Source organism: Anopheles merus, chromosome 3R, assembly GCF_017562075.2.
Source record: "Anopheles merus strain MAF chromosome 3R, AmerM5.1, whole genome shotgun sequence".
In the NCBI taxonomy this organism is placed as follows: Eukaryota; Metazoa; Arthropoda; class Insecta; order Diptera; family Culicidae; genus Anopheles; species Anopheles merus.
The window spans coordinates 24,797,761-24,824,537 of record NC_054084.1 but is presented as its reverse complement, the minus strand read 5'-3'; the positions used below and the strand labels follow the sequence as shown (position 1 = coordinate 24,824,537).

General features: G+C 51.2%; 4 protein-coding genes across 4 annotated transcripts; 3 read left to right on the top strand and 1 right to left on the bottom strand.

Annotated features, from left to right (window-relative positions):
* The first annotated feature begins 1,053 nt into the window (after positions 1-1,053).
* On the top strand, positions 1,054-5,015 carry LOC121597670 (probable ATP-dependent DNA helicase HFM1). Its single transcript, XM_041923625.1, has 2 exons — positions 1,054-1,100; positions 1,194-5,015. The coding sequence occupies exon 2, from the start codon at positions 1,215-1,217 to the stop codon at positions 4,590-4,592; it is 3,378 nt and encodes a 1,125-aa protein (XP_041779559.1). The 5' UTR covers positions 1,054-1,100; positions 1,194-1,214; the 3' UTR covers positions 4,593-5,015.
* LOC121597672 (glia maturation factor gamma) lies at positions 4,723-6,782 on the bottom strand. Its single transcript, XM_041923628.1, has 3 exons — positions 6,474-6,782; positions 6,276-6,369; positions 4,723-6,107 (listed from the first exon to the last, which is right to left on the bottom strand). The coding sequence occupies exons 1-3, from the start codon at positions 6,474-6,476 to the stop codon at positions 5,788-5,790; spliced, it is 417 nt and encodes a 138-aa protein (XP_041779562.1). The 5' UTR covers positions 6,477-6,782; the 3' UTR covers positions 4,723-5,787.
* Positions 6,783-8,644: 1,862 nt separating this feature from the next.
* Positions 8,645-11,146, top strand: LOC121597671 (exocyst complex component 3). Its single transcript, XM_041923626.1, has 2 exons — positions 8,645-9,745; positions 9,817-11,146. The coding sequence occupies exons 1-2, from the start codon at positions 8,774-8,776 to the stop codon at positions 11,056-11,058; spliced, it is 2,214 nt and encodes a 737-aa protein (XP_041779560.1). The 5' UTR covers positions 8,645-8,773; the 3' UTR covers positions 11,059-11,146.
* A 1,049-nt stretch (positions 11,147-12,195) lies between these two features.
* Positions 12,196-26,296, top strand: LOC121597669 (CCR4-NOT transcription complex subunit 1). The gene is made up of 12 exons (XM_041923624.1): positions 12,196-12,746; positions 14,626-14,832; positions 15,085-15,265; positions 15,392-20,067; positions 20,157-20,267; positions 21,381-22,010; positions 22,083-22,433; positions 22,514-23,071; positions 23,924-24,165; positions 24,253-24,463; positions 25,316-25,464; positions 25,548-26,296. The coding sequence occupies exons 1-12, from the start codon at positions 12,645-12,647 to the stop codon at positions 25,639-25,641; spliced, it is 7,512 nt and encodes a 2,503-aa protein (XP_041779558.1). The 5' UTR covers positions 12,196-12,644; the 3' UTR covers positions 25,642-26,296.
* The last annotated feature ends 481 nt before the right edge of the window (positions 26,297-26,777 follow it).

The following is a 26,777-nucleotide window of genomic DNA, read 5'->3' as shown; positions in this document are numbered from 1 at the left end:
ATTTGGCCACCTTCTGTGTATGGTATTATTCAAACAAAACATGTTTGTAACAACTCACTCATTCAAGCAATTACATGACCAGCTACGATGAAATGCAGCATGACCCATCAACCAAATGTGACACATCTCTTTTCCTGATCTTATTGGCCATCACAAAATGCATTGATTCCTTGGTAAAATTTTATTTTTTGGACATTAAACCGCTTCTTTCGTTAGATTAACCGTCAAGAATGGCTGCTTACATGGCAGTTTGTAACACAATTAGTGTCAGAAAAATGGCCAAACTCTGATCAAATGAAGGAACGAGGTCTCCCACACCTTTTGTAACCTTCAAAAATGAGAAGGATAGGTTATGCAGAAGTTAAATATACGATTTTCGCCATCATGCTCCAATCATTAAACTCCCCCGCTTTTAGTGCCTCTCTGACCGCTTGAAGTCCAATTGAAACAACAGAAACGCATTAATTTAGAAGGAAGTCATCAGCAGATTGATAATAATAAATTTAATTCACGTCTACGTAGTGTTTGTCCAGCGTAAATAATAAAAAAGCTAGATGGACGAATACTTTTTGCGCGCCCATCAAACGACTTTTTTTTGTTTTTTATGTATTTTGGTTGCTATTGCACTATTTAAATGCTTATTTTTTAGCAAAACATGTGTATCGATGGTCCCTTTATCAAACCCCATCATTACTTTTATCGCTCCATACGTATTGCGGCCATAATTCGCCATTTTCTGTAAAATATTCAGCTAGACGAATACTTTTTGGACTGACTGTACGTTAAAATAGTTCCTCTACCACTGCAAATATGTCCATGTATTGCCTAAACAGTTGACTAAAATAGCCTAAATGTATGACTAATACTTACAGCAGAGAAAAACACACAGGATACAGAAGCCATCTTTAAAACACGCACAACACTACTAAACCACTGTCTACTGCTTGCCATCCAGTCACTGAAGGAAAGTATACTTCACACACCACCGGACCCAGTTCTTTAGCGTCCGTTGCCTAGCAACGCACCAACGGGCTTCACAGAGCGAGTGTATTGCCATTTATTGTGCAACTGTCACTACTTGCGACCAATAGGCGTTTTGGGTAATCTACATTTTTATCGATATTTTAATTATTGCTTTTTAATTGTGTACAACTTTCAGTCGTTTTTTAAATGAAATCCTTTATCTCTTGTAGATTAGATATTCCAATTAAACCATGGCACAATTAGCTTCACCAAAAACTCACCAAAGTCCCACCGAACAGGCACGACCTTCAAAGCAACCGGTAGAAACGCTCACACTGAACGATCTCGATCCGTCGATGCGAGACGCGTTTCCAAAACTAAAAGCATTCAACAATGTGCAGCGCGCCGTTGCCACTACCGTCCTGCAAACGGACAGTTCAATAGTGGTCAACGCTCCCACCGGCTCAGGCAAAACGGTGATCCTCGAGCTCGCAATGCTGAAACTCTCCACACAGGCAAAGGACGCCCCGTATCGTATCGTTTACCTCGCACCGACGCGTTCACTGTGTGCGGAAAAGTTTCAGGACTGGAAGGGGCGCTTCGCACCGCACGGGCTCAGCTGCATCCAGTTCGATGGGGACAATCTGGTCGAGGATGTGGCCCAGCTCAGCCACCATCGGCTCATCCTGAGCACGCCGGAAAAGTGGGAAGTGTTTACGCGCCACTGGGACGACCAGAGCGTGGCCTGCGTGCTGCGACCGATCCGGCTGTGCCTGATCGACGAGATTCAAATCATGAACGATAGCGATCGGGGCGCCAATCTGGAGCTCGTCATCTCACGCATGAAGTATATCGATTCGAGGCTGCGGAGAGTGGACGCGCCCGGTGGAGAGATGCTGCAGTCGATTCGGTTCATTGCCGTGTCCGCCTGCATTCCCAATGTGGATGATTTTGCCCGCTGGCTTGCGAGCGATGGCAGAACTGTGGTTCCGTACACGTTCGACGAGACGAACCGCACGACCCGGATCGAACGGCACGTGCTGTCCTTCCCGAGCGCTTCGAATCCGTACAAGTTCGAGCTGAACCTCAACTACAAGCTGCCGGCAATCATCGAGCAATACTCGGCCCACAAACCGACGCTCGTCTTCTGCACTTCGCGCAGGAGCGTCGAGTCAACGGCTAAATTTCTTGCCAACCGATCGCCGATAAAACGGGCTGGTCCACCGGCCGGCTCGGCACTGGCCGAGCTGGCCGGCAATTTGGCCAACCGTACGCTGCAGGAGTGTGTGGCGAAGGGTGTCGCCTACCATCATGCCGGTTTGCTGCACAACGATCGCAATCAGATCGAAGCGCACTTCCGTGCCGGCCATCTGGCGGTCCTGTGCTGTACCAGCACCCTCTGCATGGGCGTCAACCTGCCCGCCTACCTGGTCGTCGTGAAGTCCACGTGCAACCACACCGGCAAAGAGTACACCGACAACTACGTGCTGCAGATGGTTGGCCGGGCAGGGCGGGCCGAATTCAGCGAGGACGGTGTCGCCGTCATACTAACCACCGATGGGAACGCGTCCCGCTACCAGCGGGTCGTCACCGAGACGGCCCCCATCGAGTCGCAACTCCGCCGCAAGCTGCCGGAACTGCTCAACTCGGAGATAGCGCACGGCATCATCTACGACCAGCCGGCCGTGATGGAATGGATCCGGTCGACGTTTTTCTACGTGCGCGCGCAGACAAACCCCGCGCACTACCAACTAGCCGGCGGCCGGCTCCTCGACGACCAGATCGAGAAGCTGTGCTGCGACACGATCGAATCACTCGAAGCGAACGAACTGATCGTGAGGCAGCGTCCGAATGCGATCGTTCCGTCCGCTTGTGGCCGGCTGATGGCCCGCAATCAGCTCTCCTTCCCCACGCTGCAGCTGCTCCAGCAGGGCCTTAAAGGGCGGGAAACGTTGGACGAAATGCTTGTCCTGATCACGCGTGCCCACGAGTTTGGAGAGTTTACCTGCCGCCAGGGGGAGAAAAAGATCCTCAACACGCTGAATGGACCCACCATTTCGGCGTCGTTCTGTGACGGAGGGGACGATGTGACCGGTGGCGTACGGTTCCGCTGGCCAAGGCGCATCTGTACGACGGGCGCAAAGGTGTACTGTCTGGTGCAGGCTGTGTTCGGTAATTTGCCCATCAACGATCACGGGCTGCATCAGGAGGCGGCCAAGATGGTGACGGTCGGTGGCCGCATTGCGCGGTTCGTGATCGGTCTACTAACCGCCAAGAGGGATCATCCGCTCGAGGGTGGATGCTTCCGGGCACTGGTCAGTGCGGCCACACTGCTGCAGTGCTTCCAGACGAAGCTTTGGGAGGATAGCCCGTACGTGGCGAAGCAGCTGGGCCAGATTGGCCCACGGCTTGCCCGCCACCTGGCGGAGCGGGGCAAACGGACGTTCGCGGCCATCCGCCACTCGGATCCGCGGGAAATTGAATGCATCGTGAAGAAGCCACCACCGGTCGGCAATGATATCGTCAACTTTGTCAGCGGTTTGCCGGAGTTTACGATCAAACTGAGCAAAGTGGAGGGAGCTGCTAGCGGGCAGTCGAGCTTTACCTGCACCGTGGCACAAAACAACACGCACTACGATCCGGAGATAGCGGTGAGCTTCTGCGTGCTGGTTGGCGATTCGTCCAACCGCGTGCTGCTGCACGTGGACAACTGTACGGTGGAAAGCATTCCGGTGATGGGCTGCACGTGGCCCTTGCCGGTAAGGGATGACAGCAGCGCCCCGATCGAATCGCTCTCCGCTCACCTGATCTGCCACGAGTGGTGTGGGCTGGACTGTTCCCATACGCTGTGGCTGGTGGAACAGCCACCGAGCGTGGTGAAGCACCGCCAGACGGCCATAACAAACTTCTTCCCCAACACGTCGCTGAACGAGTCAGCGATTGGCGGGGAAAAGATCGCCTTACCTTCTGCGCTGGAGCTATCGCGCTTGCGTTGGAATGAGACGAACGCGCACGAGGTGTCCGTAGACTTGCCAAACAAGCTTCTCTTGCCAGGAGGAGCATCCCGCATTCCATTGAACACGAGCAGGTGGAACGAAAGCTGCAATGAGAGTGTCGCGTTTCGGACCTCCGTCGGCAATACTGCATTGATTTCAAACAATTCCACTAAACTAGCCGATACGAGCAACGACATTTCCGCAATGCTCGATAGCCGCGTACTGCAAAAGCCTCTTCGTTCCATCCTGAAACCCTTTTCCGCGGTACCGCCCATGAAGCCGCATGCTTTCGCACCGCTAAACATATCACACTCTTCGCTGGTGGGAAACAGTAAGCAGAAACACTTCCAACAGGCAGCGAAGCGTATCGTTACACCTGTAGCGATTCGACCGGATGAGCTGGAGTACATTTTTCAACCGGACAGATGCACCCTTAACTTTACACTCTGCAGCCCGGTAGATGATATAGTAGATTGCTTGCAAAGGTACACCATTTTTCGGGCCGATTGCTGTACGCCTCCGGACGTTTTGGTAGAGATTCAGGTTGAGCCGGCTGTTAGGGTGGAGGAGCGCAAAAGGAAGAACTTTGACCTGGGGAAGGCAGTGGATGTGTTTGTCTCAGATGAAGAGTGACCAGAGGGCACATTTAGTAAATATCACTTTCCTACCGTTCTTAGTGGTATGCTTTTACCTACTTACTGTAGCAACAAAGTAGTTCACATTGAATAGTATCAAAACTTTGCAATTTATTGATAATACACGCTGCACGGCAGTGAACACACGTGAACTAAACGCTACGGTCAAAATATGAAATCCAAAGCCTGGTTTTAAAGGATTTACTCTGTGGCCTTTTTCCTGTTGTGGATGCAACAAAAGAAGACGCTATTTTCAACCCCGTAAGACAAGCGATATGCTAGTGCAAAAAAAAAAAGAACTATCTCTATCGATCTTTACTACGATCACTACCGTTTCCTTTCCCCTTTCTTCCTACACCGTTTTCAGTCGAAATCGTTACAATTCCTTTTACAGCCTTACAACAACTCAAAAACAGAAAAACAAAATCAAACTAAGTAAGTTTACTCCCCCTCAAAAACACACACAAACCCGTACACTATCAGTAGCGTACTTGTACTTTTGTCTTTTGTCGTGTAGACAGACGCCACGTGGCGTAAGAAAATGGAAAGAAAATGCACTCTGCTACTGTGGGAATACAGTTACTTCGGCTAATAGAATAGAATAAAAAGGAAGAACTTCTATACAGCTATATAGGTATGTAGTAGCTTCTCTATCACACGCACACAAAAATATCGTCGTTGCACGATCAAAATCTATCCCTTTTTAGTTCCTGCATTGTTGGTTGCTTGTAGTTTTCAGCAAAAGCCCTTTAGTGGTCCTTTTGGTTTGCTTCGGCTCCTGCTGCTGCTCATCCTGCATCGCTATTGTTGTTATTGTTGTGGGGAAGGTACGTAATACAACTATTTATCGTATGTATGCGTTCACCGAGGTATTTCAACCAATAACCTCGTCCAATAAGCTCTCTAAATGCGTAACTCCCTGTTCTACTAATATAATAATGCTGGGATATGCTTCACCAATAAAGCTGATTATCAAACAGCGGAGTTTGAAATACAGGTTGGTAGTGGCATGAGCTACGGCCCTCGATTATTGCTTTCACTTTCTTCTGGCATTTAGTTTGTCTTTCTTATTTTTTGGCAAATTCTTTTCTCATTCGCCTAACTGGGGCCAACTGTACTGTCGTTGCAATGCGTGTATATGTGTGTGTGTAGGTATGTTTGTGTCTTTTGTAAAGTGCTTCCGGTAAAGGCGCTTATCGCAGCTTCTCCCTCAGCCAGTCCTCGGTCATATCGTCCAGCTCGCGGATTTCGTAGTAGCGCGTCAGGTCGGCCTCGCGCTGCAGCGCCATGCGCGTTTTCGCGTACAGCATGCACAGCTCCATCTGGCTGTCGCGCGGCGTGTAGAAAATGAAGCACATCGGGTAGGATATTCGCGAATCGTCGTGCACCATCTTGTAGCTGTAGATGATGTAGCGCGGCTGGTGGCTGGGCAGCTGTTCCTGCAGCTCCTCGATCGCTACGTCATCCAGCAGCTCGTCCACGGTAACCAGCTGCTTCTCCCGGTCGATTTTCACTGCAAAAACACGGCACCCACAGATTGTTAGAATAAAGCATGCACAGTTGCCCCCTTCCCCCTTTGCTCCTTCCGGCACCGTTACGTAGTGTAGATGATGATTCATCTGCAACGCGCGACAGCGCGAGATAACAGCACCGTGTGGCGTGCGTGGCGAAGTGTACTTACGAATCAATGCCGTATTGGTTGCGTTGCGGCGGAAGCGAAACTTGCTGATCTCCTCCTTTGCCTCGGGGCTAATATCACAGATCTGCGCTTCGGTCTAGTCAAGCGGAAACGGATGATTAGGTACAATTATCTTACCCACCAAGTGGGGTTTGAAAAGCGAACCGGCCGCTCCTACATTCAATGCGAATGTAAACTTACCATCGTGTTTTCGTTTCCTTTCCTCACAAACACAGCACAAACCCAAAGCGATATGTTTCGTTGCGAGAAATTTGAACAAACCAAGTGCGGGATTATGCTGCCGAAGAGTGTACGACGTAAGGGCGGCGATGTTTGAATGCGCCTCGCCTAGATTCTTTGTTTGTGTTTTGTTCGGTGCCGTTTTGTATTGGTTGTCTTCTTGTTCTTGGACCCGTTGGACAAGGCGAGAGTTTTTGACGTTTAAAAATAGCTGCATCTCGCTCATTTTCTCTAGCCGTCCTTTACTCGCTTACAGTGCTCGTTTCGAGGTGAGCTTCTGTCCTCCCCTATCCCGCTTTGTTCCAAACACTTCTTGCACTTTGTCGTACCGTCTCTTTCGCGCACATGCACAAGAGGCAAAAACATCCGGCAACAAGTAAGTTTGTTTAAAAAATGCTTGATTTTAAGCATTAGATGAACAAGGCGTTCTCTTCTTCACCTTGCAGATTAACAACATGGGATGCTGTGTCACAAGTGCGTGAAGTTGCAGTGGGTAATTTGGAAGAGTCAGGTATGATGTGACCGTTCGTTAATGTTACAGATTGAGTTAATCTTGATGTGTGATTTTCTGTTTTGTAAACAACCATCCACTAGGTAGGTAGGGCTAGGAGTGTGGCAATAGAAAACGAGACTGCGACACTATAAAAGAATGCACGCATGTGCCCACGTCCTCATGCGCCGATATAAAGATCAACGGAAAGCAGTTAAGCTACCGATCAGGGAAGAACCATGGCCAATATGTCCCGTAAGTGTTGTTGTGTGTGCTGGCAGCTGAAAACTTATGCAGAAGTGTGCATTAGTTTAATTACATGTTCGCCTCATATTCTTTTTAGGACTGCTCTCGGTTAACCACGTCGTGTTGGCATTGTCAGAATGCCAATAATTGTCCAGTTCATTCGGCCCAGGCATGTCTTCCTACATCCTCATCTGTTCCTGATCTGAGATAGGTGCTGCTCCACCTGCTTTAGCCCTCACCTGCGCAGGACATGCGGCCACTGTTCAATATGTGGCAGTTATTGCATCCTATTGGTTTTGCATAGCTCAGCAAGATGATCCGGAGGAAGCCTCGTTCGCATGAAATCCAAAGTGCTTAAGAGCGACGTTGTTACCGCCTGTTAGCGCTATCAGGACGTCCGATTTGTTGCGTAGTTAATAAGCTTCAGATTCTGCCACATGGTACAAAGTACCACGCAGTAGGGAAAATAAATATATATCACAGATTCAAATAATGTAAGCAAATATTTTGATGATAAATAGAACATACCAATATAGGTTTATTACGTAGATAAAAATGCAAACAGTCAAGATAGAATAGGGATCAAGGAAAAGTATCAGCACATTAAAAATAAAAACCAGGCAAAACAGGTGAAATAGCGAGAGACGATGCATCCGTTCGTATGGAAGTATCAAAATAGGACGCTTTGAAAAAAGAGGAAGAAATTGTCAGTCTTGTGATTAACCTTAGCCAGGATGGAGGCATATGTTAGATTTAATAAAATTAAAAGTTATAATTAATAAAAAATATATCAAGGATCACGACAATGTTCAAATATTTTTTTTTTACTTCTATGAGTTCCACTTTCACCAACGCTTGTTTGATATAGCTTCGTAACCATCAATTGGCATGGCACGCGAATGGCCTCGTTAGAACCGACACGGAATAAATGCATTAATAAAAGCACCATTAAAAGATCAATACCAGCTTTTGCCCGATTCCCTCAACGTCACCCGCAAATGAAGACAGTACATAGAAAACGACCACTGAATCAGCTGATGCAATAGCGGAATATGTATGAGCAAGTGAGACGGCGGAGCGCAGATGGTAATATGACACACACATGAAATGTAGGACTCCGTGAAGTCGATGAGGGCGGGCGGTTGTGGAGTGTATTTATTTTTTTGGCCTTTTAATTTTGCCCACCAACACAATTGCACACCAGCGCGAGCTTATTGGCGGCTATTTTGAACCCTCAAAAACCCTCGCTCGAAACGTCAAAAACCGTCACAACTACTTACAAAAAGCATCGCCAGCGAGGAAAAATCGCACCGATTTCGAGTGTTTGCGAGCTCGCAAAAACCGCCGTTTTTGGCTTGCGGGGTACTCTGTGAGCGTGCTCCAGCTTGTTTACGTCATCTGCCTGACAACAAACAACAACAACAACAACAAACCACATCGCCTGGAACGGGTGGGAGCAACTGATCGATCCGTGGGACGTGCTTTCGTGTTCACTTTTCCGCTAAAACATTATCAACCCTGCACGATGGATCTCGAGCAGATTCATCAGGAAGCGCGCCAGGCGGCCCTGAACGAGGTGAAGAACATGTTTCAGCGCTCCAACCAGATGGAGAAGGTGGACCAGTATCGACGGCGCATCTATCGCAAGAACCTGTCCATGGACGCACAGCTCAAATCGTGCATGCAGAACCAGACGGACGATGTGAAGGTAGGCGTAAAGAAGCTGCAGACCGCCCTGGACCAGATACAGGAGATCGGCGACCGGATGAAGAACGCGTTCGCGATGCTCACCGACGTGCCGGCCGTGTACGATACGCTCGAGAGCGTGCGGGACGAAAATGCCAAACATTCCCAGTACATGACGGCGATGGAAAACCTGAAGCACATCTTCACCGTCCAGTCCAGCGTGGACAAGGCGATGCAGTGGATCGAGGAGGATAAGCTGCTGCACGCCCACCAGTGTCTGTCCGATCTGGAGAACTCGCGCGACGATCTGCTGTACGAGCTGCACAAGCTGCCGAAACAGAACGCCCACGATAAGATTACGCTCAAGCGGTACTTCGAAAAGGTGGAGACCGTTTCGGTGACGCTGGAGAAGAAAATAAGGCTCGTGCTGCAGCGTACGCTCAACACGGTGCGCAAGGAGCCGACCGTGATCGTTACGGCGCTGCGCATAATCGAGCGCGAGGAGAAGGCCGATGCGTTCGCGCTGCAGCAGCAGAAAAATACGGGCTTCATAGCGCCCGGGAGACCGAAACGCTGGCGCCAAAAGGCACTGGATGTGCTGAACGAGGCGGTGGTGCAGCGCATCGAAGGATCGAAGCTGGAGGAACGGTCCGACAACAAGATGTGGCTGGTGCGCGATCTCGAACTGACCAGGCAGTTCCTGCTGGAGGATTTGCGCGTGGTAAAGTCGCTTTGCGTGCCTTGCTTTCCTCCGCACTACAACATACTGAACGAGTACGTGAAAATGTACCACAACGCAATGTCCAAATATGTAAGTACGGTTGCGGCATGACGTCGCTCCTGCTCGATGGCTCGAACATAAACTATTTCTTTGTATTTTAGCTCGAAGAACTCATACAAACAGGGCTGGAGGGTAACGAGTACGTGACGATACTGTCCTGGATCATGAACACCTACCCCGGCCGGGAGTTGATGCAACATCCCGACCTCCTGATAGACCTGTCCGACGTTGGGCCGCTGGTAAGCAAGCAGCGCCTGCACGAGATGGAAACGGCCTACCTGCGCACGATGGAACGGAACTACCAGGAGTGGATGACAAAGACGCTGGAAACGGAGAAGGCGGACTGGATCAACGGTGTCGAGATGGAAACGAGCGACCAGTACTACCACACGTCCGCCCCGATGATCATCTACCAGATGATTGATCAAAATCTGCAGGTCACCAACACGACCCACTCGGACCTGACGTTCAACGCGCTCATACTAAGCATCCAGCAGATGACCAAGTACGGTCACATCTATCGCAACGCCGTGATCGAGTACAAGGAGCGCCATTTCCGGGACCGCAGCCAAGCGCCCTTCTTCACCCAGCACATCATCACGATCGTGAACAACTGTCAGCAGATGATTGAAATAGCGCAGCAGCTGAAGCAACTCTACTGGCCGAAATCAAAAACGCAGCACTACGAAGAGTTTGAAAAGCTCGTCAAAACGTACCAAACGCTGCGGGACGAAACGGGCCTTGTGCTGCTAGAGGAAGCGTTCCTCGATCTGGAAGGACACTTCAACGAGCTGTTCACCGCCAAGTGGACCACCTCGTCCGTGTCGGTCGATACGATCTGCGTCACGCTGGAGGACTACTTCCAGGACTACAACCATTTGCGCACGACCAACTTTGAGTACGTGATCGGCGAGGCGCAGAAAATGGTCGCCAAGCGGTACATCAGGGCGATGCTTTCGAAGCGGCTGAACAAAAACCGGGCCGAGTGTGAGGTGCTGGCGAAGAAAATCGCCAAGGAGGCGAAGCAGATCAAGGTGTTCTTCGAAAAGGTGGCCCCGAACGTGGCGAAGGGTGACTCACCGATTGATGTTATTTCCAATCTGGCCGGCTTGTTGAACTGTGACGCGGAGATGCTGGTGCTCGATCTGCACTCGGTGCTGTCGTCGTACCCGTCGATTACGGAGGACCATCTGGTACGGTTGTTCTATTTGCGCAATGATTTTAAGAGCAGCGAGCTGAAGGAGAAGGTGCAGGATGCGCTGGTTTCGCGCAAGTCGACCATCAGCCACGACAAGCAGGACGCAATTTTCAAGGAGATTGTGTTTTCCGATAAGCTGTGGTAGGGGACGAATATGGATATTAGATGTTGTCGTATTATTTCTTATGTTATTAAGTGTAATGTTATCAATATAGACATTCTCCCCAACATTATTCACGGTGTGTCTGACGATGGGAAGAACATGAAGAGATGTTCGAGATAAATTTTGGGTTTTTTTTAAGCGGAACAGGTTAAGAATACTGGTGGGAGCTGGGAATCGGACCTGCTCGATTCCGATTCCGATGCTCTCCTGATGAATTCCCGATTCCGGAGTCGATTCCGGAGCCAATTCCAGAGTCGACTCTGGAGTCGATTTCGGAATCGATTTCATGATCGGAAGCCAGGTCAGATTTGTCCTGGGATTCGCCATGAGCGGAATCATGATTGACTCCAGAAATGGAGTTCACTCCAGAACGAGAATAAGTTCTTGAATTTAAATAAGTTTCAGAAGCGAAATCAATCCGATCAATCATTGGACCCAAACGCCTATTCTTATGGAAATGCCGAAACCGACTCCGTTTCGAAGCCGATTCTGATTTCGGATCCAATTCCGATGCCGGAGCCAATTTCGATTCTGAAACCGATCCTGGAAACAATACCGGAGCCGATCCTGGAACTAATTCCAGGGACGTTTCCGATTCCGGAAACTGATTCCGGACCTACTATCTGGAATCGATTCCAGAAACCTTCGGATCTAGCCGGAATCGATTCTAACAAAATCTTCTCTTTTCCCATCACTTGTTCAGAATGAGTTCAAAGTTCAAAGGCGAGATTTGGCTTCATTTTATGAAGGGTTTTGGTCTGTACCAAGGCCGAAATAAAAATGGGTTGAGTCACACGACCGGAATAGGCTCTACGAGATTCTGGACCCGAGTTATGCTCGGGACAGGTTCTCAGATCAGAATGGGTTCAAGTACCGTAGCAAAGCCCTAATGGTTCCTAGAACAATATTTACACTGGAATAAATTATTGTTTTACTTCTGAAACACAATTTAACACACAATCTAAACAATTCATGTTAATTTTCTGAGAATTACAATACGAAATATTCCCTCCTTATAATTTTATGGCACAAATTATGGCAACCAGCACCACCGCTTGCTTGAAAGCAAGAAAATCGCTCGCCGCCATCCCTGTCAAACTGTGTCAGCTGAGCTGTCAAACGCCCGATAGCTGGTGCTGCCCAGTTCAATCACGCACGTCGTCGTCGTCAACAAATCGAAACGGAGGAGAAAAAGTGTCTGTTTGCATCATCCGTTCGCCAGCGTGCCAGGGCCCCTTGCTGTCGCGTACACATCGCCTCCCCAGAAAGCCCACGGCACACAACAACACAAAAAAACGCACGGAAACCACACAGTCGTCAACAAACAAAACGCACAGGAAAACAGGAACCACAGCTTCTACCGAGGCAAGTGTGGTGTGTGGTGTGTGGCAGCAATCGTGTGTTACGCTCTCGAACGTCGGTCCAAGTGAGTCCCGTCCTCGGCCACGCGAAAGATCCCCGCAGCCGTCGTCGTCGTCGTCGTCATCCTACCAATTTCTGCCGTGGCACACTTGGGGAGGGCTGCAACCGCCGTGTTGTAAGCGCTCGGAATCGATTTGGATGGAAGCATGAACCAAGAGCCTTTCACATACGCCTTATCGCAGATCGCTCACTTAGTGTCGAACGTGAACAAGAAAAACTCCCCGGCCACAGCACGTCAGCTAGCGCAGGTAGGTGGAAAACCCCTTTGGGTGGGATGAGACCAACGTCCCCCGCGTGAGCAGCAGCAAAAGAAAGTGCGGGCTGCGAGCGGTTGTGAACAGCGACCGTGGCCAGACCCGTGGCAAAAACATAAGCGATTGCTCGGGAGAAAGTCGAAACAGGGCAAATCCTCCCTCTCGGCGCAGTAGGGCGGGGGCGCGCGCATTGTTGTGGAATGTTTATAAAATACGTAAAGCTCGGGCAGAGGAACCTACTCGGTGGCATGGAATGGAAAAGTGTCGTCGCCTGCTCAGAATCTTGCCTGCAATTCTGCTCGCGATTCTACACTGTGGAGTGGTCTCGAGTGCGGTTGTGTGGTTGAGGAAGCAAAAAGCTATTTATAGGATGTTCGTAATAGAGGGACGGATGATTTGACGACCAGCCGAGCTCTGCTGGGTATTACGGGGGACGAGCTATTGCTCGGCAGGTGCTTCTCTATTGTACCAACCGTTCATTGCACAAATATTACGACAATTGATACGTTGTGCGCTCGCTGGATGTGTTGTTAATATCGCCCAACGATTGAATTTCCAGCCAATGAACGGCATTGAATGTAGAGAATGATTCATTTGTTTGCACTTCGAGTGTGTAGGAGGGACTTGTATTTAAATGAGCTGCCTTGTGGATATTGCCGCTCAAAGGCATGCTAGGTGGATATGTTTTTTTTTTTTAATCCTATTTTGCCTTTTTTCCTGACCCTGCTGGAACACGTTACCGTGCTGTACATGCAGAGGAATGTCAATGTACGTAATATTCCCCATAAAAGCTGCTCAAAATGTATGTGAATTCCGTGTCAAAATCCACTAAAATTAAAGCCCTCTAGAAAAAAAAGGATTGTTTGCCTTTAAATTGTCCACCATTTAAGGCCATTTACTTTATCCAATCCCCAAAACGAGCAGCTATAAAAATGGCAAATTGATATGCTTCCGTGAGTTGTTTGTGTTTCGTAAGCGCCTGCTGCTCCCTTTCGCCCAGGGCAACCGATGTGACGTTTGCCGTTTTCTTTTTCCTTCCCGTCTTCTTCCCGAGCTGCTGCGGCTGCGGCTGCTGCTACAGCACCGCACTGACAGCTGCTCGTCCAGCACCAGCACCGATGGCGGCGTTGCTGTTGAGCGTAGCCGATGCTGCCAGCAGTCATTCCATGCTCCGCCATGTTGTTTGATCGGAAGTGAAAGAGAAGCGACTTTGGATCTGGAGAGTGCAGTACACAGGGTTTTCTTTTGCCTACGAGGGTGCACGGGTTTTACGGTGAAATAAGCCAAGGAAAAAGGAATAGGAAAAACGCATAAAACGATGGAAAATTCTCCGGGCAAGCCGTTTTTGCTGGAGTTGTGACCAAAAAAAAAGGGGACCAACGAGTGAAGTAGTTACACGGCACGGGTAGGAAATCGTCTCACAAATACTTCTGTTCGGTTCCATTCCTCTGCTGCGGCGGGGGTCCGTCTTTCCCCGGAAACGCGCAGAGGGCCCAGGCAGCCAGGCAGGGCGACAGCTTCGGTCGTTCACGGTGTTGAAGAAAGGTTTGCAAGAACTTTTGTGTGTTACTTCTTTTCCTGTTTTCCCCTCCGTGTCACGGTCATTTTTATCGAAAGTGTTCCAGTTACTTCGGCCGCACACGCCGCCGCCTCTCTGTGGAAGCGTTCTTTTGTCTAGAAGGGGCAAATTTAAAAAAAACTGTGATAATCTTATTTCAATACGTTTTCTTCCTTTTTTGTCTTTTTTTTTTTTGCTCTCGTCGAATGCGTCCTGCTTCTTCTCCATCGGTTCCGGCGGGCCTGCTGTGTTACGTGCCTGGGAATTTTCTCGCCTTCCCAAAACCCCTCCACCTCACCCCCACTGGTGTTGTAGCTGGTGAAGGACTTCGGACTAGAGGCCGACCGTCACTTGCTGCGTTGTCTGTTCTCCTCGATCGACTTCGGGGACGCCACACATTCCGCCGCCAGGGGTTATTGCCAGGCTCGCTTACTGGCCACGGAACTCGCGAGCCTGACAAATAAACCGCAGCTGGTCGCCAACGTTTGCTTCGCCGTCGACAATCCGTTCCCGCAGCAAAAGGTAAGTTCCCGCTGGTAATGGTTTGTGGGGAGCAAAATGGAGGTGGTCGCGCCTACTGTGTGTCCGAATGCGCTTGGCTGTGACATATTGAACCATAATAATTTGTGTGTTTTTTTAACTCTTTCTCTCTCTCTCTCTCTCTCTCTCTCTCTCTCTCTCACTGGCGCTCCCTATTCGCTCTCTTGCGCTCTTCAATGCGTTGTTCTGCATGGCTGGCTTTGTGGCCGATTGTTGCTACCTATGCACGCACAGTCCCTGAAGCCGACGTCGAACCTGCTGGCACAGATCTCGAAAACGCTCTCCTGTACACCGATCCAGGAAACGGCGCTTTCGATCGCTTTGCTGCACTCGGAACAGCCGGAGATAGTGCGGTTTGCGGAAGCGCACCTTAAGAACTGTCTCACCGAGCTAATCGAGAGCTACATCGACTCTGGTGAGTGAAAAGGCACTGGCACTCCTATTGAAAGCAAAACATGCTTCACTGTTGTGTAGAATTCGTCCTTTCATTTTCATACTAATCGTTACGTTTCTTCCCATTTCCGATTCGCTTTCGCGCCAGACTCGGGCAGCAGCAACGTAGAGGGCAGCCTTAACGACGTATCGCCCGAGTTTCTGCAGCAGATACTGTCCCTCATCTCGTACGGCCGGCACACCGCCCTCGGGCTTACCGACCAAACGTACGAGCGCTTCCGGAGCCAGCTGTGCCGCGACTTTCCGCGCGACCGCGTGCCGCTCATCCTAGCGCCGCTGCTGTACGCGGAGAGTTCGGAAATTTCGGCCGAAATATTGAAGCTCAACACGCACAGCATCCTGCAATCGTCGATCATGAAAACGTCCTGGACCAATCTGGTCGTGGAGGTGGGCTACTCGTTCACCGCGACGCTCGACGACTGCCGGAACCATCTGCTGAAGGTGGGCGGGCGCGACATCACGCCCCAGGATGTGGCGAAGATTGTGTCGTCCATGTGCCTGACGCACGAGTCGCTGTCGGAGAGTAGCATTAATCTGCCGACGCCGAGCGCCTTCTGGCCGCAGGGCAGTGGCGATCCGTCCGGGCAGAAGGGCAAGGATGGCAACGGGGGGTCGTCCGCGTCGGAAGTCACCACCTGGAAGCCGGAGGTGCTGGTGCAAGCGCTGAAGGAGGTAGTGCCTGCCCTTAACTGGAAGGAGGTGTGCGTAGCGCTGGACCATCCGGAGTTTCTGCTGAAGGACCGGGCCGGGCTGTCGCTGCTGCTGACGATCGTGAAGATGGGCATGCAGGCGAGCAACATGGGCCAAACCTTCCCGGTGGAGTGTCTGTATCAGCGGTGGACGAACGTCGAGGGTCAGCTGTCGATCATTTCGCTGATACTGAAAAACTCCGACCTGTACTCGTTCGCCGACCACATCTACACGAGCGTGTCGCTCGATCTGCTGAAGACGCCGCCGGAGACGGACAGCAAGGAGGTGGCCTGCTGGATGTCGCTACACCTGGTGGACGTGCTGCTGTACATCGCGGACCATGCGAACCTGAGCGAGAAGGTGATGAAGATTTTCAAGGTGCCCGGTTCGCTCTGCCCGGACGTGCTGTTTCTGGCGCTGCTGCAGATCAACCCGCCGATGACGACGGCCCGGCAGGAGCTGTTCACCAATCTGGTGCCGATCTTCCTCGGCAATCATCCGAACGCGGGCACGATACTGCACCACGCCTGGAACCACTCCACGTTCAACGTGACGCTGCGCCCGATCATCCTGCACGCCATGTCCGACTGGTACATGGTCGGGGAGGGCGACCAGTCGCGGCTGTCCCGCATCCTCGACGTGGCGCAGGACCTGAAGGCGCTGTCCAATCTGCTCAACATTCGCACGTACATGTTCATCATCGATCTGGCCTGCCTGGCGTCGCGCCGCGAATACCTCAAGCTGGAGAAGTGGCTGGCGGACAAGATACGCGACCACGGCGAACCGTTCGTGAAGACGATACTGAAGTTTCTGCAGCGCCGCTGCCCGCAAATCCTGGGCGGCAAGTACAGCGAGGAGCAGATCCCGAAGTCTTCCCAGCTGCCGCCCGAAACGCTCATCACCATACTGAACTGTTTGCAGGCGTGCATCGCGAGCTGTACGCCCGAGGTGGCGGACATGATCCACAGCATGATGCAGTACGGTATGCTGCTCAATTCGAAGTCGCGCGCCCAGCAGCAACAGCAGCAGCAGCAGCAGCAGGCACCCCAGCAGCAGCAGCAGCCGCCGCCGCCCGGTGTGCTCCGGTCGCACCGCGGCCTGGAAGCGTTCGGGGCCAATGCGATGGGCAGCCAGCTGCTGCCCCCGATGGTGGACTCGCTCAACAGCCTGACGGCGAACATTGGCGGCCTTAGCATCGGTGGCCCCGGCGGCGGCAACAGCGCGTTCAGCTTCAACAACATCATTGCGACGCCGCCGTCGCCCTCCCGCCTGCTGCCCTCGAGCAGCCCGTTCCCGATGATGCCGCTGCCGCCCGGTGCGGCCGCCGCTGCCCAGGCCGGCACGCTCAGCCGGCTGCAGCAAACGCCGAACGATAAGCTCGGGGCGGCGGCGGCAGCCGGCGCCGCCGGCATTCCCACCCAGGCGCTCGCCCCGTTCACGGCCGACGCACCGCTGCCCGTCTCGAAGGAGGTGGAGGACGAGGCGAACAGCTACTTCCAGCGCATCTACAACCTGCCGCCGCATCCGACGCTGTCGATCGACGAGGTGCTGGACATGCTGCAGCGCTACAAGGACTCGCCGAACCGGCACGAGAACGACGTGTACCAGTGCATGCTGCGCAACCTGTTCGAGGAGTACAAGTTTTTCCCGCAGTACCCGGACAAGGAGCTGCAGACGACGGCCCAGCTGTTCGGCGGCATGGTGGAGCGCAATCTCGTCACCACGTACGTGGCGCTCGGGCTGGCGCTGCGCTGCGTGCTCGATGCGCTGAAAAAGCCGGAGGGCTCCAAGATGTACTACTTCGGCATTACCGCGCTGGACCGGTTCAAGAACAAGCTGCACCTGTACCCGAAGTACTGCGAGTATGTGCACTCGATCGCGCACTTTAGCGAGTTCCCGGCGCACCTGATCGACTACATCGAGTACGGGTCGCAGGGCCAGGAGCCGCCGAACAAAACGCTCGGCCCGGGACCGCTGCCACCGTCGATTTTGCAGTTCATGCCGAGCGGGGCGGCCGGTCGGGGTGGACCGGTAGGTAATCCGCTGTATCGGAGCAACTCCGTCACCGGCACGAGCAATCTTACGCTGGCCGGTGTGTCATCGTCCGCTTCGGCTGCGGCTGCAGCCGCAGCTGCCGCAGCCGCCGCCGCCGCTGCTGCTGCCGGTGGGGCCGGTGCGGGTACGCCTGGAAAGATTAATCTTTCCGCTCAGCTAATCCCTCCCGGTGCTGCCGGCGGTGGAGCAGCAGGTGCTAGCGGTGGCGGTGGGGCGGGTGCAGGTGTTGCCGGCTCAAGCGGTAACAGTGGTGGCACTGGTGGAAGCACCGGCGGTGGACAGCCGCCGCGCGTCAAATCGATTGCAAACGCAACCAACATCGACACGCTGCTGGTGGCGACGCAGGACCGGGAGGAGAAGATCATTGCGCCGCCGGACGCCATCCAGGACAAGACGGCGTTCATCTTCAACAACCTGAGCCAGATCAATCTGCAGCAGAAGTGCGAGGAGATAAAGGAGATACTGCAGAAGGATTACTACACCTGGCTGGCGCAGTATCTCGTGCTGAAGCGCGCCTCGATCGAGGTGAACTTCCACGTGCTGTACTCGAACTTTCTCGATGCGCTTAAGATACCGGAAATCAACCGACTGGTGACGAAGGAAACGTTCCGCAACATCCGCGTGCTGCTGCGGTCGGACAAGGGCATTGCGAACTTTTCCGACCGCTCGCTGCTGAAGAATCTCGGCCACTGGCTGGGCATGATGACGCTTGGGCGCAACAAGCCGATCCTGCACCTGGACATCGACGTGAAGTCGCTGCTGGTGGAGGCGTACAACAAGGGCCAGCAGGAGCTGCTGTACGTCGTGCCGTTCGTGGCGAAGGTGCTGGAATCGTGCGCGAAGAGCAAGGTGTTCAAGCCACCGAACCCGTGGACGATGTCGATCATGAACGTGCTGGCGGAGCTGCACCAGGAGCCGGACCTGAAGCTGAACCTGAAGTTCGAAATTGAGGTGCTGTGCAAGAACCTCAACATTGACGTCAGTGATCTGAAGCCGGCCATCTACCTGAAGGACCCGGAGCGGGCGCAAAACATCGAGTATCAGCTGTCGCAGCCGAAACCACCGAAGGAGACGCCCGCCGCGGCGGTGATGGGTGGTGCGGCAGTGGCCGGACTCGGTGTCGGTGGTAATGTGGGCGGTGGTGGTGGAGGTGGTGGTGGCGGCGGTGTTGTTGCCGTCGTGCCGCAGCTTCCGCCCGGGGCCGGCCCGGATGATATGGGCTCGAGTGGACCGTCCAGCTCGCCGGCAAACGTGGCGATGGATCCGGCGCTGGCAGCGACCGGGCCGCCGGAGCCACGCTTCCACTACTCCGACATTAACATTGCGAACCCGAGCCTGAACGCGCAGCACATCGTGTACCATCCGACGGTGGCGATCCTGCACACCCAAACGCACCTGAAGGTGATCGTGAAGAGCTGCCTGGAGCGCACCATCTCCGAGTGGATCTCGCTGATCGTGGACCGCAGCGTGAAGATTGCGTCCAAAACGACCGAACAGATCGTGCGCAAGGATTTCGCGCTCGACTCGGACGAGACGCGGATGCGCCGGTCGGCCCACAATATGGCGCGCAGTCTGGTGGCGGGCATGGCGATGATAACGTGCCGCGACCAGATGGTGCAGACGATTCAGAACAACATCAAGGTGGCGTTCTCGGCGGCGGTCGGTAGCGCGCAGAAGGAAGCGATCATTGAGCACGCCGCCCAGCAGCTGGCGATGGACAACATTGAGCTGGTGACGGCGTTCATCCAGAAGACGGCCATCGAGAAGGTGGCGATCGAGATGGACAAGATACTGGCGGAGGACTTTCAGCTGCGCAAGCTGGCGCGGCAGGAGGGCCGGCGCTACTGGGACGCGGCAGTGCTGTCGTACCATGCGGAACGGATGCCCGAGCGCATCAAGCTGAATGTGGGCGGCGTGTCGCCGAGCCAGCTGGCGGTGTACGAGGAGTTTTCGCGCAACATTCCCGGCTTCCTGCCGATTACGGAGCGCGATGCGGCCCAGTTTGCCCCCAAGATGGCGGTAAGTGGTGAATCAGAGGGAGAAGGAGAGAGAGAGGGAGAGAGAGTAGGTGAAAAGTAACTAATTGGATTTTGGGCTGTCGATTTTAGGAGATGCTGCCATTTGTTGCTACACCAGACGAGATTGGCGCGATCTACGATGAGCTGGCTAGCAAGATGGATACGTTCATCAAAACGACACGTCTCGTGCCGATATTGCAGGTAGGTGCTCCAGATATGGGCTACATGTTAGTGCCCGTAGCAAGAATCTAATCTAGTGGTGGGAGCTTGGAATCGGACCTATCCGATTCCATGTTTGGAACCAATTCCGAAGCCGATTCCGGAGTCGACCCGCAGTTGACTCCGCAGTTAACTTCAGAATCAGAATCGTTCTCCGGAATTGGATTCGACCTGGAAATCACAATTTGCTCCGGTAACGGAATCACAATTTACTCTAAAATTGGAATTAGCTCCGGAATGAGAATCAGTTCGTGAATTGAAATAAGAAGTTTCAGAAGCGAAATCAGTCCGGGGATCTGCATGAGACTGGATCATTTACAAGCATATTTTGATTCTTTTGGGCTATCAATACATAGCATCATTGGATCCAAACTAGTGGTGGGAGATCGGAATCGGACCTACCCGATTTCTATTTCGTGTTCGGAATCAATTCCGAAGTCGATTCTAATACTGGAATCAATTCCGGAGTCGAATCCGATGCTGGAATCGATTCAGATTCCGAAGACGTATCCGGAGCCGCTTCCGGAACCAAGTCCGGAGTTATCATTAGAGCCAATTACGGCTCTGGAATCAAAATCGATCCTAGGAATCGCAATTTGCTCCGGAAATTGATTCAAAATTAACTCCAGAATTAGAATTGACTCTGGAATGAGAATCAGTTCTTGAATTGAAATAAGAAGTTTCAAAAGTGAAATCAGTCCGGGAATCTCCATGGGAATTGATTATTTACAAGTAAATGTTGATTCTTTTGGGCTATCAATACGCAGGATCATTGGACCCAAACGCCTATTCTTATGGAGATGTCTGAAACCCATTCCGATTCCGAAACCGAATCTGGGACCAATTCTAGAGCCGATTGTGATTCTGGAGTTGACTCTGTTTCCAAAGTCGAGTACAATTCCGGAGTCGATTCCTGAATCGATTCCGGAAATTGATTCCAGACTTACTATCTGTAATCGATTCCGGAAATTGATTCCAGACCTACTATCAGGAAACGATTCCAGAAAATTTCGGAGCCGGCAAGAATCGATTCCGACGAAAACTTCATTTTTCCAATCACTAAATGTAATCTACTGGTTTGCATTCCACCATTAGCTTCACACCAACAACATGGAGCAGCTGTTGGAGTGTTTGATTCACGCGCACCGTTCGCTCGACAATCTGACCGGCTGCACGCTGCTGAACAAGGCGGTCGAGGGCCTGCTGGAGGGTTTGATCAACATCCCGGACCAGATCGAGCACGTCAAGCTGTACCGGGACATTCATCTGCGCGTGATGCGCCTGATGCAGGACCATCGGCTGTTCGGTCCGATGTGGACGAACAAAGCGATCACGCGCTACATGCTAGAGTGCCGGGAGGAGCTGCGCTACAACGTGGAAGCGGTCGATCTGCTGATTACGTCCAACTTTGTTAACATGCAGCAGTTCGACATGATGCTGGTGCAGCTGATGGACAATGGGAACAATTACGTGGCGGTCGTGTTCGCGATGCAGCTGCTGCAGACGTTCTTCATCGACGAGCGGCACAATTCGGCCATCACGGAGAACGATCTGGCCGGCACGATCGAGATGCTGCACCGGCTGACGGCGCACCCGCGCGCACCGGAAGGTTTGACGCATCTGATCGAGATGCTGCGCGCCAACCACGATCCGAACTCGTTCCTGATGGATCGTGCCATCGTTGGGCCGACCTCGTACATCCACGCGGGTGTAGCCCAGGCACGGGTAAGTGTTGTTGAATCTATGCATGTGTTTAGCAGGCTTTCTATAAAGATTTTTTCTTCCCTCTTTTCCCAGTCGGACATTGACGATTCGCCCGGTTTTCTCGAGCGGGCCGAGTTTCTGCTCAAGGACTGGGTCACGATTGCACTGTCGCCCAACACGTGCCGCGATCCGCTCAAGGGCTTCAGCGTGTTTGTGGGCAAAATGAACGCGCACGGCATACTGAAGGGTGATGAGCCGCTGACGCGCTTCTTCCGCTTCGCCACGCAGTACTGCATCGATCTGACGTATCGCAACATGAACGAGCCGAACGCGAAAACGAAAATCTTCCAGTTTATCGACGCGTACGTGCGGCTGATTGCGCTGCTGGTAAAGCACTCTGGCGAGAGTGGCAGCACCAACACGAAGCTGAATCTGCTGAATAAGGTACCGAGAGATCGCAACTGTGCTGCTCTAATGTTTAATTTGAACGTACTTTAACCTTTCCTCCTTTTGCTCTTTTTTAGATTCTCGGTATCATCATCGGCATACTGCTGCACGATCAGGAAGTACACACGACCGCGTTCCAGCAGGTCGGCTATCATCGCATCTTCGCCATGCTCTTCCTCGAGCTGACCACGCACGATCCGATCCTGGAGAACATCAGCATCAGCGTGATCACGGCGTTCTGCCACACGTTCCACATACTGCGCCCGTCCGCGGCGCCCGGCTTCTGCTACTCCTGGCTCGAGCTGATCGCGCACCGCGTCTTCATCGGGCGCGTGCTCGCCCAAATCCCGCAGCAGAAGGGCTGGAACATGTACTCGCAGCTGCTGATCGACCTGTTCAAGTATCTGGCCCCGTTCCTGCGCAATGCCGAGCTGGCCAAGCCGGTGCAGCATCTGTACAAGGGTACGCTGCGCGTGCTGTTGGTGCTGCTGCACGATTTTCCCGAGTTTTTGTGCGACTACCATTTCGCGTTCTGCGACGTCATCCCGTCGAACTGCATCCAGATGCGCAACCTGATCCTGTCGCCGTACCCGCGCAACATGCGCCTGCCCGATCCGTTCACGCCGAATCTGAAGGTAGAGTAGAGTGGTTGTCAATCAGTGTTGCAAAATGTCATGAGTATCATGGGATGTTCACCAACCAAAAAAAACATCCGTGGTAGCTTGAATCTCATTGCTGATACTCAATGAAAGTGCGCCATGGCAAACCAAACAAGACATGCGAGTGCTTGAGTTAAACGCAAAACTCTGACTGACAAGCTGAGCTTAATGTCGTCGCAAACATAATCATCATGACTTTTTCTGGCTGTGAACAGTGCTGCCTAATGCCACTGTTTCAGTCACCAACACTCATGAATGAAACGGAGCTCAAATCAGCTCACGTACAAAACTGAGATGATCAGCGGTGAGACTCAAACAGTTGGCGGATCAATCACATGCTTGGTGACATTTTGTTTAGCACCCAACCCTTTGTCACTCACTTGGTCACGACATTTTAAGTCGGTGATGATCACGACATTCTTGGAATATACTTGGCGTGTGGTTCCAAGCAACAAAATGAGCATTCTTGTTCGCTCTGTCTGTTTTGACTGCTCGTGACGCTGACATGATTTTGTTTCAACCGAAATTTGTCATGACTATGTTGTCTGTGACATTTTACAGAACTGATCACAGTTAAAGAGGGCCATGACATAGTGACTGACCAAGCGGTGGTCGCAAAATTGATCGTCACGAAGCATGTATTGATCACAACAATCGTTTTGATTACCATCACTGATCATCACAAATGAGTATGTGACGCTGAAATGGATTTTGTTTTAGTCAGATTTTTTTTATGATATTGACACTGACATTTTGCAACACTGGTTGTCAAGGGTCCTAGAAATGGATGAATTTAAATGCTGAAAAAAAACTTTCCTTTTACATCAGGTCGATATGCTAAATGACATTGGAGGATCGCCACGGATTTCCATCAACTACGCGTCCTCCATTCAGCCGGTAAGCTTCAAAAAGGATCTCGACTCGTACCTGAAGGCCCGCGCACCGGTCACCTTCCTGTCGGAGTTGCGCTCCAATCTGCAGATCTCGAACGAGGTCGGCTCGCGCTACAATATTCCGCTGATGAACGCGCTCGTGCTGTACGTTGGCACCCAAGCAATTGCTCACATTCGGTAAATAATCGCAGAAACGAGAAAAAGGTTTTGTTTTTTCTACTTGCTTGCCGTACTAATAACAATCCGTTTTGTCCGTGTTTTTAGATCGAAAAATTTGGGCCCAACAATGTCCACGATCATACACAGCGCGCACATGGATATCTTCCAAAACCTGGCGGTCGATCTGGACACGGAGGGACGCTACCTGTTCCTAAACGCGATCGCCAACCAGCTGCGCTATCCGAACAGTCACACGCACTACTTCAGCTGCTGCATACTGTACCTGTTCGCAGAGGCAAACTCGGAAGCCATTCAGGTAGGTGTTGTGGGGTGTAAGATGTGGTTTGGAATAATGGTGGGAGCTCGTAATCGGGCCTAATCGATATCGATGCTGGAATCAATTCCAGAGCCGATTCCGATGCTGGAAATGATTTCGATTCCGGAGCCGATTCCGGAGCCGATTCCGGAGCCGATTCCAGAGCCGATTCCGGAGTTGACTCCGAAGTCGATTCCAGATTCGACATTTGAGTTAACTCCGTAGCCGATTCCAGTGTCGATTCATGAGGCGATTCCGGAGTTGACTCCGGAGCCGATTATGAAGTTGACTCCGGAGCCGATTCCGGAGTTAACTCCGGAATCTATTCCGGGATCGGAATCGACCTGGGAATCTGGGAGTAACGGAATCATTATTGACTCCAAAAATGGAATGAGGGATGAGAATCAGCTCTTTAATAAAAATAAGTAATTTAAGAAGCGAAATCAGTCTGTAAGGCTCCAAAAGAATGGATCGTTAACAAGTAAACTTTGATCCTTTGCGAATATCAATACGTAGCATCATTGAACCCAAACGCTTATTCTTATGGAGATCCCGAAACCGACTCCGTTTCGAAGCATATTCTGATTTTGGAGCCAATTACGATTACGGATCCGAATCCGATTCCGATTCCGGAACCAGTTCCGATTCCGGAGCCGATTCCAATTCTCGGCCCGAATCCAATTCTGGAATCAATTTCAATTCCGGAGTCGATTCCAAAAACTGATTCCGGACTTCCAACTATCCGGAATCGATTCCAGAAAACTTCGGAGCCAGCCGGAATCGATTCCGACGAAAACTTCATTTTTCCCCTCACTAGTTTGGAAGCAATACAATATTCTTTCTCTGTTGCAGGAACAAATCACCCGCGTTTTGCTCGAGCGCTTGATCGTCAATCGTCCGCATCCGTGGGGTCTGCTGATCACGTTCATCGAGCTGATCAAGAATCCGATCTACAAGTTCTGGGATCACGATTTCGTGCACTGTGCGCCAGAAATTGAACGGTGAGTGTTGGGAGCGCAAATTACAACCGTGAACAGTTATTAAGCACATAACACTAACTCATTGCGCATTGTATTTGTTGCAGACTTTTCGAATCGGTGGCAAAATCGTGCATGGTCACGAGCAAGAGCCAGCAGCAAATTCAAAACGTCGAGCCGGATATCACCGAGTGCAGCTAAACATATGATTGCCAACATCAGGTCCAGCTTTGTGGCAACACAGCATCGATAATGTCAAACACCCGAAACGTCAGCCAGAAGAAAAAGAATTACAAAAAAATCGTTGGTGGTCGGTTGACGATAAAACTGAACAGAATTAGGCAAACAAACACCATCTGTACATACGCGATTCCATCGTCACAACAAGCAGCGCACGTCCTCTTTAATGTAGGGAAATTGATGGATTAGATGGAGAACAGCCAAGCATCAAACGTCAAACGCGAAACTATCTTAGTGCATTTGAGCTGAACTGTACATTTTGCGAGCGAGAACAGGTTTAGGAAATACGTGTAAGTAATCGAAAACCGAAACGATTCGTCCCCAGCCACGGTTACAATTTTCTCCCGTTACCTTTGGAGTGGCCGCTGAAGGTGACGGGATATTGCCGTTTCCTCCAGAGGAACAGCTTAACGTTACTTTTGGTCGGTGTGCGAATCTACACGTCTTTTTTGTTGTTGTGAGTAATAATGTAAGTAGCGATGTACAGAGTTGCAAAATAGTACTGGTAAAAGGATGTTCTAGATCGGTGCGATACATTTTACTCGATGCACTAGATATAGATATAAAATTGTTCGTAATAAATGTAATAAATAAGGGATTCGAATTTGAAATCTAACGAACGTGGTGTTTGCCATGGGTGTCACGTTGTCTTAGCAGATCGGGTCTCTGTGCAAAGCTTGAGACTTGTTTGCACATACCCAACACAATTTTCTCTTTGTTGTGATATGCTTCTTTCTTCACCTATTGTCTGTCGACAATCTGTTAAAAATAGCAAATATTAGAGAAGAAAACGTATCACAGAAAGAATATTGTAGTACAGGGTTTTCGAGGATTATATAGACATGTTCAGCGAATTGTAGAATCGTTCAGGCATATAATAGACTCTTTCAGCGAGATATAGAATTGTTCGGAAGTAGGCGTTGACATGTTCAGCGATTCTGTAGTGTTGTCATTTGTTTTGTTTACACCCTGTGCCGCATCATTCAATTTTTCATTCTTAAATATCCTTAAAATAGCTAATAATCATTCCTCAAGCTGTTTAATACATGAACTAGTTGAAAAAAGCATATTTTTTCGAAAACCGTTTGTTTACCTCC

Coding starts and splice junctions, on each gene's coding strand:
- LOC121597670 (XM_041923625.1), top strand. CDS start 1,215: ATGGCACAATTAGCTTCACCAAAAACTCACCAAAGTCCCACCGAACAG.
- LOC121597672 (XM_041923628.1), bottom strand. Junction 6,108..6,275: donor AACCAATACGGCATTGATTC/GTAAGTACACTT, acceptor GTGTTTTTGCAG/TGAAAATCGACCGGGAGAAG.
- LOC121597671 (XM_041923626.1), top strand. CDS start 8,774: ATGGATCTCGAGCAGATTCATCAGGAAGCGCGCCAGGCGGCCCTGAAC. Junction 9,746..9,816: donor ACAACGCAATGTCCAAATAT/GTAAGTACGGTT, acceptor TTTGTATTTTAG/CTCGAAGAACTCATACAAAC.
- LOC121597669 (XM_041923624.1), top strand. CDS start 12,645: ATGAACCAAGAGCCTTTCACATACGCCTTATCGCAGATCGCTCACTTA. Junction 20,068..20,156: donor AGTTTGCCCCCAAGATGGCG/GTAAGTGGTGAA, acceptor TGTCGATTTTAG/GAGATGCTGCCATTTGTTGC. Junction 24,464..25,315: donor CAAACTCGGAAGCCATTCAG/GTAGGTGTTGTG, acceptor TCTCTGTTGCAG/GAACAAATCACCCGCGTTTT.